The sequence below is a fragment of the Hemicordylus capensis genome, chromosome 6 (genome assembly GCF_027244095.1).
Source record: "Hemicordylus capensis ecotype Gifberg chromosome 6, rHemCap1.1.pri, whole genome shotgun sequence".
In the NCBI taxonomy this organism is placed as follows: Eukaryota; Metazoa; Chordata; class Lepidosauria; order Squamata; family Cordylidae; genus Hemicordylus; species Hemicordylus capensis.
Window position 1 is genome coordinate 10,340,183 of NC_069662.1, and position 18,591 is coordinate 10,358,773.

Below are 18,591 nucleotides of genomic sequence, written 5' to 3' on the forward strand. Positions count from 1 at the left end.
TGGGGAAGGGAGCGAGGGAGAGAGCGAGAGTGCAAAGGAATACCAGAAGGAAGGAATGCCAAAGAGGAAGCCCAGGCAATGGGCTGCAATATGGCGGGCTTGTTGCCTTGTTTGTGGGCAGAAAAAAGCATGGGAGGAGCGGAGGAGAGCTGTGCATGCGCGGGGGGGGGGCAATTGTTAGAGGACATTGATTATTATTAAAGCCTCATCGAGGTGGAGGAGGAAGAGCAGGAGTAGGGGTGAACCCAGAGAAGAAAAAAGAAGTGGGGCTCAGAGGTACTGGGGGGCGTCTGACACCCGTGTTGCAAACCCACCGGCAAAGGGAACTTCCATCTGAATTGATCATGTACGTGATGTGCGGTTCCAAACTGCACCAGCCAATGAGAACTGGACGGGACAAGGATGGGGAGGAGCCGAGGCAAAAGGGTGGAGTGGAGATGGGGAAAGGAGGGAGGGAGTACTCACTGGAGAGACAGAGAGAATACAGCGTGGAAGCGGAATGGATTTGAATACGGATTACTGAAGGAACTGGGCACTGGCTGGGGAGTCTGAGTCATCATGTGACTTGCCTCGGGGGAGGGCCTCAATGCAGTGGGCCCCAAGACAAATGTCTGCCCTTGCCCAGTTGTAGTTACGCCACTGCTCTCATCGTTGGCTGTTAGTGGCTACTCGAATTCTTCATGGATTTGGAAAAGCAATAGAATAAATCATGGTTAATTGGTAATTGTTGGAGAAATAACCACCTAATCAGCATTATAGGTTCTGTGCAGCATTTCTAGGGTGGGGGCATATTGATCACACCTCAGCAGAAGTCTTATCTGGTTCTTCTCTGGGGCAGCAAAAGATTCCTAGGCTTAATGATCCACAGAAAGAAAAAGCCAGCAGAAAAAAACGAGGCCTTAAGAAAGAACAGCAAATCCAGTTGGCAACATATTTATTTGTAGAGATTGCATCAGATTGCACATCTTGGTTTTTGAAATTCATTGGGAAACTCCATCATCATGAAATCAATCAACGCAGTGGCTCACATACTATTCAATAGAATGGCAAAGGGAGAGAGATGCATCCGTGCTATTGTGGAGGTGGGCTGCCTAAGCATTGCCTAACCACAACTGCGAATATACAAGACTGTACAAAGTCTTTATCACTTATATGGTGTAGAAGTCAAGAAGGGGTTTTGGATGACTGAATACTATTATAATTTGAAATGAAGGCCTGCCTAAGGGATTCCAGTGAAATAAGAAAAGAAACGTGTTGGTTCCCTGCATTGTGTATTATGATATGTGGAGGATATTATTATGATCACCTGAGCTGCATTACAATGCTCAGTGCAACAATTACTGGAATGGATCCTCGGTAGTAGGGCCCATATCTGCCATCCTAAAATGGGGGCACTGAGAGTGATATGCCATAATGAACAGGCTGATGAGATGCTAATTGCTGAGACCACAGAAACTACTTGAGTGATAGTAGACCTGTATCATTTATCTTAATTTCTTGAAATATATGTGAATGAAATGTGAATATGCCATTTTCATTTGTATTTGTTCCTGGATTAAATCTACAGATTGCACTTCATTAATACCTTGATGGTGAATCATATTACATTATGTGCCTTTAAAATTAGTAGTGAATAAGTCTCACTGAAACCTAAGGATCAAATTAAGTTGAGTATTGAAAGCAATGGGGATTGACAACTGTCAAATGTAGCAGGATTTGAGCCTTGGAATTTCATTGTTTTAAGGTTTTTTTCCTTGCTAACTGCTCTCTGTTGTTCAGTTCAGGTCTCAATATGATAATGTAGCATTTGGGGCAAAATATGCAACCCAGTAACCCAGCGCTGGAAGCCAAGATGGAGAAAACCTCCACAGCCACCATGTATTTTCCCCTTGTGCTCTGGTAGGTTGGAACAAATGATAACCAAACACTGCAAAAGACCAACATGCTGAAGGTGATAAACTTAGCTTCATTAAAACTATCTGGTAATCTCCTGGCTAGGAAAGCCACAATGAAGCTTACAATGGCCAGAAGGCCCAAGTAGCACAAGGCACAGTAGAACATAGTGACTGATCCTTCGTTACATTCCAGTACAATTTCTTCATTCACTGAGTTCATGTTGAAATCTGGGAATGGGGGTGTGGTTCCCAGCCATTCAGTACAAATAGTGGCTTGAATGAGGGAGCAGGAAAGAACAATGGAGCTGGACAGTCGTTTCCCCACCCATTTCCTCATCCTAGTTCCTGGCTTGGTGACCATGAAAGCTAAAACCACAATGATGGTTTTAGCCAACACACAAGAAACTGCCACTGAGAATGTGATACAAAATACTATTTGCCGTAACAGGCAGAACACCTTCCCAGGTTGACCTATGAATAGCAAAGCACAAAGGAAGCAGAGTAGGAGAAAGATGAGAAGAGTGTAGGTGAGGTTCCTGTTGTTGGCTTTGACAATGGGGCTGTCTTGGTACTTGATGAAGATCCTAAGCACCAGCACAGTGATGATTGCAAACAAAAGAGCAAAAATGGCCAAACTCATCCCCAAAGGCTCTTCATAAGACAAGAAGCTTATAGATTTTGGAATGCATACATTTCTATCTTTGTTTGGATAACGATCAATTGGACATTGAAAACAGTCATCCATATCTGAAAAAGAAAGCATGATTTTCAATATATGGCAGCCTTATATTAAATGCATTACAGAGTCAGGTCTTTATATTACAAAGTGTGAATGATGACTTCTAAATCAAAGCCCAACAGACAGATTTGCCCACTTCATATACTACTTCTACTAATAATACTAATACTAATACTAGTACCAGTACTATTTATACACCGCTCTTCAACCTAAGTTCTCAAAGCAGTTTACATAGAAAAATAAACAATACATAAATTAGATGCTCCCCTTTCTCCACTGGGCTCACAATCTAAAAAGGAACATGACAGCCACCAGCAACAGCCACTGGGGGGATGCTGTGCTTGGGCTGGATAGGGCCAGTTGCTCTTCCCTTCTAAATATAAGAGAAACACTACTTTTAAAAGTGTCTCTTTGTTCAGTTAGGAGGGGTTCCGTTCAGTTAGAAGAGGTTCAATTCATTTGGAAGATATATTTGATAGATACATATTCAGTTAGATTTCCAGGATATCACATTCTAGGATGCCCTAGGAGTTACCTAGACCTTAGGTTATCAAGGAAGAAAGGGAAATCACACATATTCACTCAGAATGTTTTCTGTTACTTGTGGTCACAGATGGGGAGCATTCACCTACCCAACCTCCTCTGGATAAGCAGTGTACAATATTGTGTCCTTCAAACAGGATGTTGAACATAAGAGCACTATGAGATCAGTGACTCTATAAGAAGGTTTCCCCCTAAGAGGAACTGCCACTACCAGCCCAGAACCATATATGAAATACTGTACTTTACAAACACCATGGAAATTATTACTGACATCCTGACTAATGTTGCATTTGCACAAGGAAAGGTTAGGCTGCTGCTCTCGCTCTTTACACCTGGTTAGGAGCTTGTGTTCAAGACTAATGTTGCGTTAGCGCCAACATACTTGTGCAACAAGGTGCACATGCCTCATATGATTTGCAAGGAACTTTTGTGTGAGATCGCAATAGCACAAGAGTGCAGTTTGTTAAGATCGCAACAGCTCAAGAGTGCAGCTTGGCAAGTCCCAATGATTTCATGCACAGGTATGATCTTCTTGCCCTAGCACGACTTTGTAGGTTGCTCAAGCAGAGCATTAATCAGGATGTTGACCACTGCCAACACATTCTGATGTTTCCAAAGCTATACATCCTGAAACAAAGCTATACGTTTGATAAATGGCCTAAACCTCTCCATATATTTGTTAAATTGACTGTTCTTACCCATCTGGTCTGAAATCTTCCCTACCGGACACGGAGAGCAGTCATAGCAGCAAAATGGTTTCCCTTCCCTTTTGGTCTTGCTATAACCCGAATAGCAATTGTCATTACAGACAGAAAGAGGCCATGCCTGCCCATAAATGAAAAAAGGAGATGTTTGAACATTTGGAAAATATATTATGAGAGTTCATAAATTACTGGTCAGTCTTATTATTAAGAACTGAGTTCATTTTAGTGTGGAAAAATTACATCACTTCTAGGGAAGATTTGTTTGTTTGTTTGACATATTTATATCCTGTCCAAAATGTATGTCTCTGGGTAGCTCACAATAAAATACAAATTACAGCAAAAGAAAAAGGCTAAAACCACAATAATTTAAAATTCTAAAATTTAAAACAATGTTAAATCTATCGAAACCGTATCTAATTAAAAGCCTGGATGAACAAATGTGTCTTGCAGGGGCAGAGCCACCATTGTGTGAATGGGTTCAAAGAACCCGGGCCACCAATGGGAAAAGCCGCCAAAGCCCACGGGGGGAGGGATAGCTTGGGTTCCAGAGAGCCCTGAGTGAGCTCTCCCCTGCCCATGCCCAGGGTATGGAGAGCCCTGAACGAACTCTCCCCCGTCCATTTCTGCTTGACAGCCTTTATTTTCCTTTCTCTCCATCCAGCAAATTGGATAGGGGTGAGCTCGTTCAGGCTATCCTAAGCCTGAGCCACGCCTCCTTTGTGCATTCATGCCTTACCCAGATTCCATCCCCAGCTCTAGACCGAGGTAGGAAAAACTCTTACCTAGCTGGGGGTTTGACAGATGAGCAAGTTCCCCACCTCCAACCTAGTTTTTATCTTAAACATGATCAAATATCAGGCGCATACACAGCTCCTGAACTTCTCCTACCCTAATAATAATATTGAAAACAGCCCTACTGTATAGTGATGCAGTTTTCCCTTTTTGCCAGGCAAAAGTATTGGTTCAACATAAAGGTCTGAATGAGACTTTTTCAACTACAGCAACAAACAAACAAATATTTATATACCACTTTTCAAAAAAAGTTTCCAAAGCAGTTTAAATAGAGAAATAATAGATAAATGAGATGGATCTAAAGGACTCACATTCTAAAAAGAAACATAAGACAGACACCAGCAACAGTCACTGGAGGTACTGTGCTGGGGGTGGATAGGGCCAGTTACTCTCCCCTTGCTAAATAAAGAGAAACACCATGTTAAAAAGGTGCCTCTTTGCCCAGTTAGCAGCAGTAACTGCTCACACAATGGGATTCATCCAAGTGATAGAGGCAGAGGTATTACACCTTCTGAACAATGTATGTTGATGAAGCAACTTGATGTGTTGAAATATGCTATCTACCTACTTACCTTCTTAAACCTTCTGGGCCACATGATGGAATCCTCATCAATGACAAGCATGTCATTTGGGGGAGCATTTGGGTCTATGTTTCCAACCTGTATTCTAAGGAAGGATTGGTTGGGGAACGTGACCCAGTTTATAATATCAAATCCAGCAACTAGTTCTCCATCCCAGTTGAAGGAAACCTTTTCCCCGGCAGTGTTGTTAAATGAGATACTTTTCAGAAAGTGGTGAAGCTAAATTAAAAAAACAAATACTCACGTGTCTCACATCACTATAGGAAACAATGAAAAATGTACAACAGGATGATAATATTTCCTTATTCAGGATTATAGTTCATGTTTCATTTAACTATTTCATGCTAATAGCAATAGGCAAAGTATTCAAATTATACCATGAGAACCTACTGGCAGATACAGGAGCCCCGATTCAAGTTGGGCCCCAATGAAATGGGGCTGTACCACTATTACTGTTAAGATTTCTTCAGGTCTTACACACAGAGGCTATTCCCATGATCACTGGGAAGTGGGCTAAGGGAGCGTAGCCCGCTTCCCAGTGCTCATGGGAACTACCGGGCGACCCAGTGCTCCCAAGGTAGCTCGCCCGCCTAAAACACCCTTCCCTTAAATGAGCTTAATGGAGTGGGTTCTCCGTTAACCTCATTTCTTTGCTCCTGTGTCGCCGCGGTGTGCGGTGACACATGAGTAGGCCTCTGACTGGGCTCGGGGGTCTGTCCAAGATGCCCCCCATGTTGGCCCTGATCTCTGCAGCCCCCACTGGCTCCATGACGGAGCCAGCAGTCAAATGGGTGGCCGATCATCTACGGGGAGACCGGGCTAAGTCCGCTCTCCCTGCAGATCTCATTGAGGCACTTCACAGTGATCGTGTGAAGCACCTCAAAATCTCCTTTCCCAAGGTCAGGGAGAGCTGCTGGGGGAGACAGAATCACTCCTGCCTTTCCCTTCACAATCACCACTCCCACCCCATTCGCTGCACTGCACTCTCAGATGAGCACTCTTACTGTGGTGAGTGGGTGGTGAGTGGTGAGTGGGGCAGCAACAGAGAGGCTGGAGGAAGGAGTCCAACCTCCAGAAAGCCCACAATGCACTGTGCTACTCAAGAGGCCTTCTAGAGGCTGGGCCACTGCTTTTCCTTGCCCAGTCTTCTGGTAGCCTGAACGAGGCTACAGGCAGTCCATGGTGCAACACGACTGGGTGGTGGGGTAAGAGGGCATGTATGCACTCTCTTATATCACTTTAAGTCTGGGTAAAAAAACATCAGCTACCCTACCTGGGTAGGCCTACTTGTGTGAACAGCTTTCTTATGTGCTAGGTCCCTCTTTTTCCCCAACCCAAGAAAGACTTACCTTTCCAGCAGGGTAACAGGAGTTAAATGCTTCTCATTCAAATCTCATGGTTTCTGGGAGGAAATGAAAGCTTGTATGTCATTTACTCCTTAGGGTTCCCTTTATCTTTTATTATGGCCATCCTAGGGTGCCTCTTATGTCCATGGGAGTTTTCTGCTACCTTTTACACCCATTCCTCAAGATAAGGCTTGTTTTTCAAAAGGAATAAGGGATGTGTCCACACATGCCACATTCCATGATAAATCTCTCCTACCTGCCTGAATAATTCTCCATATGATCCTTTCATTTCACCTGCTGCTAACAGAACTTGAAAGAAGTATTTGGGGGCCTAAGATCTCTGACCATGACCTCCTTAGGGTTACTAGCAAGTGGCTACAAGGCTTTTATAACAAAGCTCTTGATCAAAAATATGCTGGGGCTATTCACGCAATAGTACATGCTCATGACTGGCTGGGTGGTTGGGTAGGGGAAGAGAGGGTTCAACCTACCTTTCCCCAGATGACCGCACTGAGCCCCTCCGGATTGCAAGCCCTGAACCCACATGGCCAGCACTGCTGGGGGCAGTGCAAATGACTATCCACTCTGTTCTCAGCAGAATGGATAAACAGAGGGTGGGACTTGTTGTCCCGGCCTCTGGGTATCTCACAGGGCACTGGAGGATCCCCCTAGGGAATGGTCACTCTAGGCACCCATCTTTGTGTCAGCAGAAACTGCAAATTGCAGAATCTTCAGCTAAGAGTTGGGCTTCAGCACTGGGTTTGGCGCCACGGCACCGCGGGGATTTGTGTGGATCTTGGCGGTTTGTGCAGGCAGCACCATACTCAGGGTCGGCAGCCTAAGCCTGGGCTTGGTTGTTTGTGAGAACATAATTGATGCATTATCCAGGTGAAGCAGCTTTCCAAAAATTTGGGTGGAGAACTTTTGGGCTTGCCTAGGCTTCCATTTCTCGAGGTTTAAGAACAACCCCTTGGCTTGCCCTGTGTCCTCTAAAGGCTTTAAAAAAGTGGGATGTCATTCCAGGCAGTGGGATGTGAGTGTTAAGGACCTGCCAGGGCTGCTGCACAACCTGAAAGGCAATCCTGACGTTGTAACACTACAGGGTAGTTGAGGAATGCCTTAAAATCACTTCTGGGCTGTTGCACAGCGCTTGTTCCACTGGAAACAATGAATGTATCAGTGTACAACTATTCTAAAAGTAGTTTTAAGTCATTCCAGAGCCACCCCATTATATTACATTGTCCAGGCTGACTTTCACATTGTGAAGCTGCCCTGGGGGGGTCCCTCACACTGACATTCCACTGCCGGGAATGTCAGTGATGGTTTGTATTTGTCCTGGCTTTTAGTGTTTCCTAAAATCTGGGTGAAATTTAAATATGTTGTGCTTTTCTTTATTAATTCATAGAAAAATAATTGTAGAGTGAAGAGGATTTATCGAAATGGTGTTTGGTGGGGAGGAGGCTCAAGATTGCTCATGATATGGTCAGGACTTTTGCTGACTTTTTACAGGAAGAGATGAGACCATATATGAACAGGAGCATAAGGAGGCTGGTGTTCGAATAAGTGTGGCTGCCACCATGGCCCCTGGCCTCGCCCCCAACATCAGACATCAGATGCAGGAGACCGGCTGGTCATGCCCCCATGTTTGACATCAGACATGAAAGAGGTGGTCTCCCTTCCAAATGGGGCCGCGCGGCCCTGTTTGGAATGGAGATAGGACAGCTCTGTGTTGGGCAGCATGGGCCAGAGTGACTCTCCCTGCCTAAAGGGAGAGTGTGGACTGATCTCTCTCCTAAATGGGGCTGCGCGGTCCCATTTGGGAAGGAGATCGAATGGCCCCGCTGCTTTGGCAGTGAGACCAGCAGAAGCTCTCCCTGCCTTTAAGGCTGGGAGAGTCACTTCGGCCACCCTGCCCAATGCAGCATGAGACATTTTTTACTCCAAATGGGGCCATGTGGTCCCGTTTGGGACTGAAATAATGCCCCTGCGTCTGACGCCCCGTGTGTCTGAGGTTGTGCCCATGGGCCCTGATTGGTGGTGGCCTGGGTTCTTTGAACCCATTTGCCCAATGGTGGCTCCGCCCCTGTATATGAACTACTACAAGGTGAGCAAGCAAGAGCTCACAATATTTTATTAGAGAGAGTCCACCCTTAGATGTAACATGGAACCATGGGTCTAATGGAGCTGTGCTTCTGCGTGCACACACGCACACTCCTGTCCACATTTGTACATTCAGGAAAGCTGCCTCTCTGTAGTCACCAAGTCTACAGAGAGGAGGTGGAGCTGGCTAGGTGAGCTTCCTTCTTGACAGATGGGCATTCTGCACAACCATTTCCAGTCTGGATTAATTTTTGATGATTCTCCCACAGCTCCTCCCTCAGCTCTGGTTCTGTGGAGCTGAAACTGCAGTGCCAGCATTCGGATGCACCACTGGCACAGCAGAACCAGAGTTAAGGGTGGCGAAACTCCACTCTGACTGAAGGTTCAGAGTGGAGTTTGGGAAGCGACACCATGGGCCCCTTTTCACACTTAACTCTGCTTTCCTCAATCCCTTCACCTCTAGATCAGGAAACAGGAGGTGAAAGGACCTCCAGTTTCCTAGTATGTCCACATTTGACCATAACCATCTATCTACACAGTGTAGAAATTGTCACACCTACAGATATGTTGATCTTTCCTGTATCAAAACATTACCTGCCACGGCTGTTGATTCAGAAGTTTCCTTCTCTCTCCAACAGCTGTTGTGTGTTTGAATTTGGATGAATGCATGGCATGCAAAGCATGTGTTGTGGCATGGACAGCATTGTAGATGCTATAGCTGTGGCCTGTCATGCTCATTTCAAAAACAGACCCAGGAAGACTCTCAAGCTTCTCCTCCCCAGTACAAATGTCCACAAACTCTTTATCTACTCCAGAACTGGGGAATGAACAATCAAATGCTTGTTCCCAGAATGCCATCATAAAGCCATCATATTTTTCCAAAGTAGGCTTTCTGATCTGAAGAAATTTCTGGAATGTTAGTAGGTTCTTTGAGTGCACTGTGAAGGCTATAGAACCATGGAGGAAGTCTAGATCCCAACTTCTTTGAAAGGCAAGAGATGTGAAATCCATCTGGGCTGTCATAATCCAGACCTTTGCCTTCATTGGTGTATCCTCAAATTTGGAGAGTTGGAGCAATATTCTCAAAGCTATCATGGTTTGAATTTCACCATGTAAGACGACAACATTGGCAGTGCTTCCCATGACAACTCTGAACGTTTCAATACCATCATCAATTATTCCAGTGTACCCACTTGAAAAAGTTAGTTTGATAAATCTTTCTATGAAGTCAAAGCAGATGCCTTTTTGGGAAAATATGGGAAGCACATTCTGTACAAACCTCTGTGAATTGTCATCATCCTGAGAAATCACTCCAATCCAGGTCCACATGAAATGCAGTAATAACTGAAGAATTCCCAGATATTGATGAGTTCCACTGGGGAATAATCTATAGACGAAAACATCTTCAGATTTGCTATTCATCCTTGGAGCAGAGCCATATATGAACTAAAATAAATAAAGAGGATTGGAGAACTATACCTAAAATTAAACTTGTGTATGTGTACACATACACATGTGTACATTCTGCATGTGTGTACAATCCACTTTCCATATTATAAGGCTGCTCTCCAGACCAGGGATTCTCAACATTGGGTCCCCAGATGTTATTGGCCTTCAATTCCCATAATCCCCAACCGAAGGCCACTGGGGCTGCGGATTATTGGAGCTGAATGACATCTGGTGACCCAAAGTTGAGAATCTCTGCTCCAGACCAAGATTAAATCCAGATTTCCGTTTCGTCTTTGGTCAGTATTTGGGAATATAGAGAACTCTACATAATCCTCTCAGTTTTCATGAATGTGAAGTAACTACAAAGACACACTGAGGCTATTCTCACAATGGGGATAAACCAGGCTAAAGAATCCCAGCTTGGTTTTCCCCATCGTGAGAACCAGCGGGCTCGTGGGCAAGCCCGGTGGTTCTCTTGCAGCTAGTCTGCCAAAATAGCCCTCTCTTTAGCCTAGGCTAGCAGAGCAAGCACTCCGCTAACCCCGGTTTTTTGATCGTGTGCTGCCACTGCGCAGCTCCACGCCATGGTGACACACGGGGAAACCCCCACAGAGAGGATGCAAGCAGCCTCCCAGGTTCTGAGGTCTCTCCAGGATGCCCTGTGTGCTTGCACGGGGCATCCTGGAACTTCCAGGGGCCACACAGCCCCCGATCCTCACCGCCCCTGTTGTCTCCGAGACAGAGCAGGCAGTCGTGCGGGTGGCTGATCCGGCTGCCCAGCTATGAGCGGCTGCTCATTTGCAGAGAGAGCGGGTTAAGCCCTCTTTCCCCACAGAACCCCCTCAGGTGCGTCACACCGATTGTGTGAAGCACCTCACTGGCTGGCATCTCAACTAACACTACACTAGTGCACTGAACAAAGTTGTGCACACACGAGAATGTTGTGTAACTATGCAAACTGTAGGGGATATTTGAAATCACATACATGTTTCCTGCAATATATATGGCCTGAGGAAGAGGTTCACCAGAGTTGTGTACCTAGATGCGCAAGAGCAAGGATGATTGTGCTAGCACAACACAAATTCCTGTCTTAGCAGAGCTGTATAGTGCAACATCTTTGTGCCTGCATGCTTGTGCAAGCACAGCATCAGTCCACATACTGAAATTTGCCTACTTTCCTTTCACTTTGATTTTTAATTCATAATTACCATCTTCAAATGTTGATTTTTTATTGTTAAACACTAAATGCTGTATGCACAGTACAGTAAGAACAGGGTACACATAGATGGAGAATGGCCACTTGAATAACCCTTTGGGGCACTACAACTCAACCAAATTTGGTCTAAATTGGTCCAGGCATTGCAAAGTTGTTAGTGGGGACACAACCACCCATTTATGGGATATCAAGGTTTAATGTTCTCTATTTACACAGATAGAGCTTATCAAGCTTTAAAGTTCTCTATAATCTTAACATGTTTACCAAGTTTGGTGCAAATCGGTTTAGCAGTTCACAAGATAGCCCACATCCACCTCAAATGTCCACGCATCTGCTGTCTCGAATTGGGGTGCATGACATCCTCACAAAATTTGCTGTTGATGTGCCCCTGTATGGCACTACAACTGTACCAACTTTAGTCCAAATCAGTACAGCATTACAAATTTGTTCAGGGCACACTCAGACAGATGGATAGACACAATGGACACACAGCAAGGTGATCACATAAGACTACTTTCCATGAGGAAAGTAGACTAAAAATACCTTGATGCAGGCTATATGCTCCATGAGTGCCATAAATGCCCAAGGAAGAGGGAGATGAGGCATACCTGGTGAAAATTTGGAAGATTTTTGGATCTGGATGTGGCATAGACTGGGCATTCATTTCTGCCTGTGTCTCCAAACCAAACCAAGGTATGTGGATGTATATGACACTCTCTCCTACTTGACTTATGGCACATTGGCCATAATGGTCCTGCTCTACTAGAATAGGATGGAACTCTCCATCTCTTCCTTCATATCTTACTAACCTCTTTTTAGAAGTACCTATAATACTTTCCTGTTACAGCTTACAGTGTGTCTTTTTAATTTGGGGGGGGGGTAGTTTATGGTTTTTACTGTTTAACTGACTTTAAGATTTTAAATGTGAACTTATGGAGTTTTATTGTATTTTAACTTTTACAAACTGCCTTAGGAAGTCTGATGACAGGCGGTATAAAAACTAAACAATAAATAAAATAATATAGATTAATTATGTGAAATCTTATCTCCAGTGTGGCCTCATGCACACTTCTTGAAAATGCTTTTGAAAATTGCTTTTGAGAAGACCCTGTGATTTAAGAAGTGCTTCCTATGTGACACAGGTTGAGGTTCTGCTGGTTGAAGAAGATAAATTGGGTGCATGGGTATAGAATGGTGGCATATAAATAAATCTACATATATTCATTTACCTGTATCTTGTGTGTCTGTTCTAGTCCTGGGCCTCCATTTCTGCTCTTGGAGTGTAAACACACAGTGTGTAAATTCAAATTAATACTGTGGGTCATATATACCATGGGTCAAATAATACGAGGTTAATTATTGAACTTGGGAATCGTCCAGCAGACTATCACCCAACCATGTTCTGGCAGCCTCAGTTTTCTGGGCAGAGAAGTCCCTCTCTCTTCTTGGTCTGCTGAGGCCACATCCCATAAAGCTCCATAGTGCACGCATTGCCAAATTGCAGGCAAGGCATCAGTACATCATTAGGGCTGCAACCATTGGCCACTATTTTCAAGGGGTGTGCTGAGAGTGATTGTGCACTGCCCTCAAGAGGGAAAGGGCATTTAAACCCCTTCATCATACTTGGACTCATAGACCCAGGCCAAGTAGTCCAGGGAGCCCCAACACACTTCTTCCCCTGTGTCAGCTTACAACTTAAGAGAGGAGAGCTGGTCCTGTGGTAGCTAGCATGACTTATCCCCGATTAATATAACTGATATCTAGGTGTAAGTCAGATGGCTCTTTTCATGAGGTATGGCCAATATTGTATGCGTGCACCCCATGGGAAGGGTCTCGGTTACAAACGGGAACAAAAAAATAGAGCAGCAGCACACAATAGAAGGGAGCATATGATATGATGCAGTGGAAAGCACACACACACACACCGCCATGTTAGTTTCTCCCTTGACATTGAAGATTGGGATGCAGCAAAGTAGTGTCTATTGCCAAGCAATGTTGGGAGAAGTGCAGGGACTTGGGGTGGGGGCGCAACTGACCTGGGAGGCAGCCAGAGAGAAGTTCAGGAGGCATAGAGCTGATGCGTTTCTGGGCTTGTTTGAGCCACCATCTCAATGGTTCAAGGAGCAGACAGAGCACAAATCCCCAGTTACGGCAGTGGCAGAATTTGGATGACACAATGCCGCCTTCAACCCTGAGGTTCGGGAAGCAAAACTCACTACAAACCAAAGGTTCGGATTACAGTTTGGGGTCAGAAACCTCGGGTCAGCTTTTGTGAAACTGAAGAGACCATGGTTTCACTCATTCAAATGACCACAAATCTAACTTTTGGCCTGTTCACCACCAGTTTGGTTTAATGTGTGAAGGCAGCCACTGAGGAGATTCTCACGATCCACCAAAAGTGGGCTAAGGGAGCCTAGCCTGCTTTTGGAGGATCGTGTGCTGCTACTGGAGCCACGTGGCTCATGGCAGCAAACCCTCCTTATTCCCCCTCCCCTGAGACGAGGTTAGTGGAGCAACACACAAGGAACCCCCACCGGGAGGCTGAAACAAACATTCCAGCCCTGGGGGTCTCTCCAGGATGCCCCGCATGCTCGCACGTGACATCCTGGAACTTCCGAGGGCCGCACAGCCCCCGATCCCCACAGCCCCCACCAACTCCATGACGGAGCCTGCAGTCATGTGGGTGGCCAATCCGGCCACCCAGGGCTGTCTGGGGATCGTCTGCAGGGAGAGCGGGCTAAGCCTCTTAAGTCAGGTCTCACTGATCATGAGACTCGCCTCTCTGTCTACTTCTTTTTTCTTTCTTAGACTTTTCTGACCCCAAAACTGAAAGCACTCTTAACTTTAGAGGAATGTAAAGAATGTAGAGAATGTAGTGACTTTATCCAAAATGATATGGGGGCTATGAACGTCAGTAAGTAAGCACTGTGGAGCTTTTGCTCAAATGTTCAAATGAACCATAAGGTGTCTTATCCATGGCCAGGGCTTAATCTTTAAGAAGCATGTGAATGTGCTTTAGTGCGATATTTCTTCAGAACACAAAACCTTGTTGAAAACAAGGGGAAAGTGAATACCTGGTTGAATTATCATGTTCTATGGGCACATCTTACCTGCGGGATCTTGTAGATGGACAGGACAATTGCCATGTGGAGACAGACATCAGAGTTTGGGCCTCCAATAACTGCAGCTGGATTCTTCTGGATGTCACATTTGTAGTTAGGGATGAATCTGTCCTGTGTGGAGAGAAGTTCCATTGAGGCTTGATAAGTCCAGCTTGCAAGGAAATAACTATTATAGATGTTGAAGCCCAGAGTAATGTTGGGTAATAGTTGAGGATTTTCATTGTTCTCCTTTATGGCAAATGCCAAGGCTAGGATATGCTGGTAGTTCTGAGTAAATACTCTGCAAGGAGGATTAGATAATGTGTCACAGTGGATCTGCTTCAGAATATACCTTCCCTGTTATGAGTCCCCACCCTTCCCACCTATTGAGATAATCTGGAGAGGTCCATCAGTAGTTATCGCCAGCACGTCTGGAGGCTACTCAGGGATGGGCCTTTTCCATTGCTGCCCCAAGACTTTGGAATGTGCTCCCTAGTGAACTAAGAGCCTCCCTATCTCTGACAGTTTTAATAAGGATAATTAAGATGCATTTATTCATCCAGGCTTCTAATTAGACATATAATTTATCATGGTTTAAAAACAGTTTTAATGTTTTAATGCTTTAATTTTGGTTTAATCTGTGTTATTTTATTGTAAACCGGCGAGAGACATGAGTTTTAGGTGGTATATAAATATGTGAAATAAAATAAAATAAATATCATATTTCATACATTTTGATTCAGAATGTTTCATAAATGGATTTTGAATATCTTCATACAATGTTGAAGATCAGAATTCTGATCAGAATGGATGAGAACTGGAGATTTTCATTTATCTCCTTTACAGAAAATACAAATTTATTATTCTATTCTATTCTATTCTATTCTATTCTATCCCTATACCACCCTTCAAAAACGGCTCTGGATGGTTTACACAGAGAAATAATATATAAAGATGGATGGAAATAAGATGGAAATAAATAAGAAAGGCTAGAGCATGGTTGTAGTTCTCAGTCAGTACCCTAGGAGGATAATTAAATGATACATCACAGTACATTTCCTTCAGAATAGTACATTTGTGACATCTTCAGCTCAACTGAATATATGTTAAATAAATCTATTGCACAAACAAAAAAATGTGTATCCCCCCCCTTCCAAGGAACTGTGAATGAAAAATGCGCAAAGACAGATGGAATTTTCACTTTGCTGCCCAACTTAATCATTGCTTTGCAAACTTCTAGAAAACTCTCATATGTATGCATTTTTACCTATCAAAACCACCTTCAGACAGTTCATTTATTGTCTTCTGGAACAGGCCATGACATCTGATAATGTACTAGTATAGTTTGAAATAATGATTTTGTTTCATCCCCATTGTATTCCTTATCCCTCAGCACTCAGCACTCAAGACATGGCTTATATTTCATCATGCTGGAACACACAGAAAACAGAACTGCAAGAACTAGAAAGCACCAATGAGAAATAAAGTTGGACTGGGAGTGTTTCACTCTGACAGTACACACTGAATCAGCTTGGTGTATTCTAAGGGTCAAACAGAAATGTCTCCAATGTGACATACAGAAAGCAATTTTAAAGTTCTTCCAAGGAAATCATAAATTTTCTGACTGCTGAAAATATCTCAGCTGGTTTCTCCACATCCTATTAAAAAATCTCATATGCTTGCAGAATCCAAGCTGACTTAATTACTACAGTACTACTAGCAGTCTCCATTGCCATTCTCTTGTTGTTATTATACACATTATGTGTTGATTGAAAAGAATAGGTTGTATTTCTGAAATAAAAGATATGATACAGGGCATTCCCATCCCACAGGAGCTAATCCCAAATCATAAAAAGCCCTGCAACTTACATAAGCTCATCTACCAGGTCTTGAGATGGATGCCTTGTGAATGTTATCTGGTCAGTAGTAATGTAGATTTGAGATATAATGCCAGCCATGATAATGTCTCCTGGATGATGATACTTGTGATGAACAGGAGGAGGCTTTTCGACAGCACATTTAAGAAGGAAGACTTTGCACCTCACTGGAAACAGCAGAATGAACATCCACACTGCAAATACCATCACTGTATGTGTGAATCTTATTTCTTCATAGAAATTCATCTGCACCCACATTCTACTGTTCCCACATTACTGTTGGAGTGGCTGTGAGTACTACAGCTATGCTTGAATGGTTACTCATTTGAATAATGAATGGCTCAGACAGTGCAGTTTAAAGTCTGTCCCCAGTCCGGTTTATGAATGGCTTTGGGAAGACTAATTGTATCAGAGAGTCTAGATTCATAGTGTTGTTGGTGGCCACTGGAACTCTCTAGAGACTTGGAGAAACAATATGATCAATATAATAATTACTGGGGAAATAATCACCTACTCATTCCAGGGGGAAAAACATGTTGATCAGTAATCCTATTCTCTGTTATTATTTTTCGAATAGGGGACTAGATGTGTTTGCTGGTCACAGTTCTCAAAATATCAAAATATATTTAACCAGGTGGAAAAGAGGGTTGATTGAACTCTACTTGAAAATTTAAAAGATCATAAAACTTTTTGTTCACTGTTCTGCAGTTCCATCTTCTGGGTCAGGATGAGCCTTCATGGGGTTAAATGCTCTGTAGTGTTTCATCCACCACCCTCTTGAAATATTGCCTAAAAGTGGATTAATATGGATATTAGGGTATCAACAACCCCAATTGGACTGCACAGAAAAATGAAAATACTGTCCACTTACAGTGGTAGATCCCACAACATGTTGTTGAAATACTGTAAGCAACCCTTACTATGTCCAGAGATGCTTAAAGCAGAATGTCCTCTTTCCATGTCTTCTGGGAAAACAGCATAGATGCTGTATGCACAAGATCTTTCCTAGATTCCTAAAGGAATATGTGATCACTCTTCTCAAACATGTCTGCAAATAGTTTGGAGGGTTAAAAGTACCCCAAGGATGAATCAATCCCTTCACAAAACTGGATTGTACTAGCACAATGATTGTAGTTAGAACCTTCCTTGTGAACTATTGAAACCAGTTAACTCATACTGTAGCTCTCCACAGATTTCATGTTAAGCAATCAGGAACTGGGCCATGTGCAACCCCACCTAGGGAAATTCAAAGAGGCTATTCCCACGAGCAGCAAAAATCGGGCTAGGAGAGGCTAGACCAATTTTTGCTGCTCTTGTAAACCACCGGGCTCGCAGGTGAGCCTGGTGGCTTACAAGCGTCTAGCCCACCCAAGTAGCCCGCCCCTTAGCCCAAGTTAGCAGAGTGAGTGCTCCGCTAACCGAGGTTAAAGGATCATGAGTTCCTTAGAATCTTCTAGTTTTCAAGCCTAGCAGAAAGCTCCGGAGCAGAGAAGGAAAGATAGATTTTGAGATCTATTATGAACTTGCAAGTAAAAGGGAGAGGGTATTTCATTTCAGAAAGAGATTGGGGCTATTCTGACGATCAGGAAAAATCAGGCTAGGAAAGCCTAGCCCAATTTTTCCCGATTGTGAGAACCACCGGGCTCAGCTGTGAGCCTAGTGGTTCTCGAGTGGTTAACCCACTCAAGTACCCGTGCCCTTAGCCTGGGTTTGAGGAGCGAGCGCTCTGCAAAACTGGGCTCTCTGGTCGTGAGTAGCTGTGGCATGGCTCCACGCCATGACTACTTGTGAGTAGACCCCAAGAGGGGAGGCAAAAAGCCGCCTCCTGGCTCCGGGGGTCTCCCCAGTATGCCCTGAGCACTTGCGCAGGGCATACTGGGGCTTCCGGGGGCCGCGTGGCCCCCGAGCTCCCCAGCCCCCACCGGCTCCATCATGGAGCTGGCAATCATGTGGGCTGTTGATCCAGCCAAAGGTCCTGAGAATCTTCTAGAGTTTTCAACACCAATGATGCGATGTGTGAACTTCCTGTGCTTACCAATTGCATGGGATGAACCCTGGTTCTTGTATTATGGATATTGTTCTATCCACATCATGATCTGAATAGTTTTAAAAGCCATCCATTGTTGCCTTTTTCTAAAATAAAAAAGTCCCAAATGATGTAGATTTTTCTGGAAAGAAGCTTCCCACCCCTGATAATTTTGGATATCCTACTTTTATTATTATTTTTTAAAAGAAGCTTCCTCTCTAG

At 44.0% G+C, this 18,591-nt stretch overlaps 1 protein-coding gene across 1 annotated transcript; it reads right to left on the reverse strand.

Moving 5' to 3' along the window:
• Positions 1 to 1,731: 1,731 nt before the first annotated feature.
• Positions 1,732 to 16,550, reverse strand: LOC128329752 (vomeronasal type-2 receptor 26-like). The gene is made up of 6 exons (XM_053261376.1): positions 16,336 to 16,550; positions 14,476 to 14,653; positions 9,295 to 10,146; positions 5,246 to 5,473; positions 3,876 to 4,002; positions 1,732 to 2,642 (listed from the first exon to the last, which is right to left on the reverse strand). The coding sequence occupies exons 1-6, from the start codon at positions 16,548 to 16,550 to the stop codon at positions 1,732 to 1,734; spliced, it is 2,511 nt and encodes an 836-aa protein (XP_053117351.1).
• Positions 16,551 to 18,591: the final 2,041 nt, after the last annotated feature.